At 36.2% G+C, this 1,464-nt stretch overlaps 1 protein-coding gene across 1 annotated transcript in view; it reads left to right on the top strand.

Annotated features, from left to right (window-relative positions):
• LOC108971272 overlaps positions 1-129 on the top strand; it is a 494-nt gene extending 365 nt beyond the window's left edge. Inside the window, exon 2 of the mRNA XM_018937228.1 lies at positions 1-129. Coding sequence (XP_018792773.1) covers positions 1-129 — 129 coding nt within the window.
• The last annotated feature ends 1,335 nt before the right edge of the window (positions 130-1,464 follow it).

The raw sequence follows: 1,464 nt of genomic DNA, 5'->3' as shown, positions 1-1,464 counted from the left end.
GCTGTTGTCAAGAAAATTGGCCATGCTCACCATCCTCAAGGATATAATCATGAAGGCAACTACTAYGGTGCTGACGGTTATGGGAACGGGCACACCGGCAGCTTCTTTGAAGTCAGTCAACATCACTGATCTAAAGCACTGATGAATAGTCCACCAAAGTAAAAATTGTTAAATGGTATGATCCACAAACCAATTCGACCAAATGTGACGCGACAATACGCAGAATTCCATAAGAAAGGAATTGTATCTGTATAACTTTTGTATAGTACAATATAATTGATTATTAGTAAAATTAAAATTGAAACTTTCATTTCCATATCTGTTCGTGAWTTCCGCWTGTTTGRGTGAGTTTTGTCAATAAACAATTCWGATTTATTTATATTTAAAGCTTTTGAGGGTAATGAGCATTTATTACGCTGATATTAGTTACTGATATCTCGAAATAAATATCGCAGTGTGATATATAAATCTTGSAAGGACATAGCACTGAACATTTTGGTTGTTATTTGCTCGCCAGTACCAAAAACACGCGAAGAAAATAATTTTATTATACTCAGCATTTCTATAATAGTAATTTAATACTTCAAGTATTATTAATTTAATCTTTAATAATTAAAATATGTATTAGCTTGTCGATAAACGAAGAAGTAATAMCTATTTGCGCTCTTTTGGTGACATCTCTTGGCGATTAGTTGTATACATAGTGCCCCTTCTGTCGGTAAGGTGGTTTCGGATAATTAGGAGGGGTAAAGCATATTTATTCTCAGGGGCAAATAGACGCTACTAGTGCCATGGAAGAGYTGCACCAACTACTTACCGGAAACGAACAAACCCACCACCAACTAATTGTAGCAAGAAGTTGCCAGCACAAAATTCACGGCAGAATACGGAATGTCGGGTGGTGGCTGCAGCGCGCAATTTTATACAGTTCTAAGCACATTGGATGCTGAAGCAATAATAGAATAACAGCATGGCTGCTTTGTGCGAGACACCTACGAGCAGCAAACGAAGGTGCATTAGCCCGCACATGCGCACTACTTCGAATATGAAAGTGCAATCACAAACGGATTTTATAATCGGCATGGGTGACCACTTGTCAACTACTAATGCAATGGGGACATGCCGCTCCATGGTTTGAGTAAGACAGCATGGTGTTGTTTTTGATGGACAGGAGAAAATTTTCAACAAGTAATTAATCATTTTTGCGGATTATTAATGGCTTATTGTTCGCAGCAAGCTTTTGTTTTACTAAATTTGCGATAAAAACGACAGAGAAGCTTAGAAACTGGTGAAGTCAAAATATAATGGAAGAAGGAATGGTAAAAAAGCTTATATTATATATATATGTACGTTTAAAATATAAATATATTTACATATGTATCTTTACGTGATGTAAACGCTATATACATATCTGATATACACAGCTAGCGCCACTTCTACTATTGCAATTCTGTTTATCAATAC

This window comes from Bactrocera latifrons, unplaced genomic scaffold (genome assembly GCF_001853355.1).
Source record: "Bactrocera latifrons isolate USDA-ARS-PBARC rearing strain unplaced genomic scaffold, ASM185335v1 scaffold_334, whole genome shotgun sequence".
NCBI classification, from domain to species: Eukaryota; Metazoa; Arthropoda; class Insecta; order Diptera; family Tephritidae; genus Bactrocera; species Bactrocera latifrons.
This window is presented reverse-complemented; position numbering and strand designations above follow the sequence as displayed.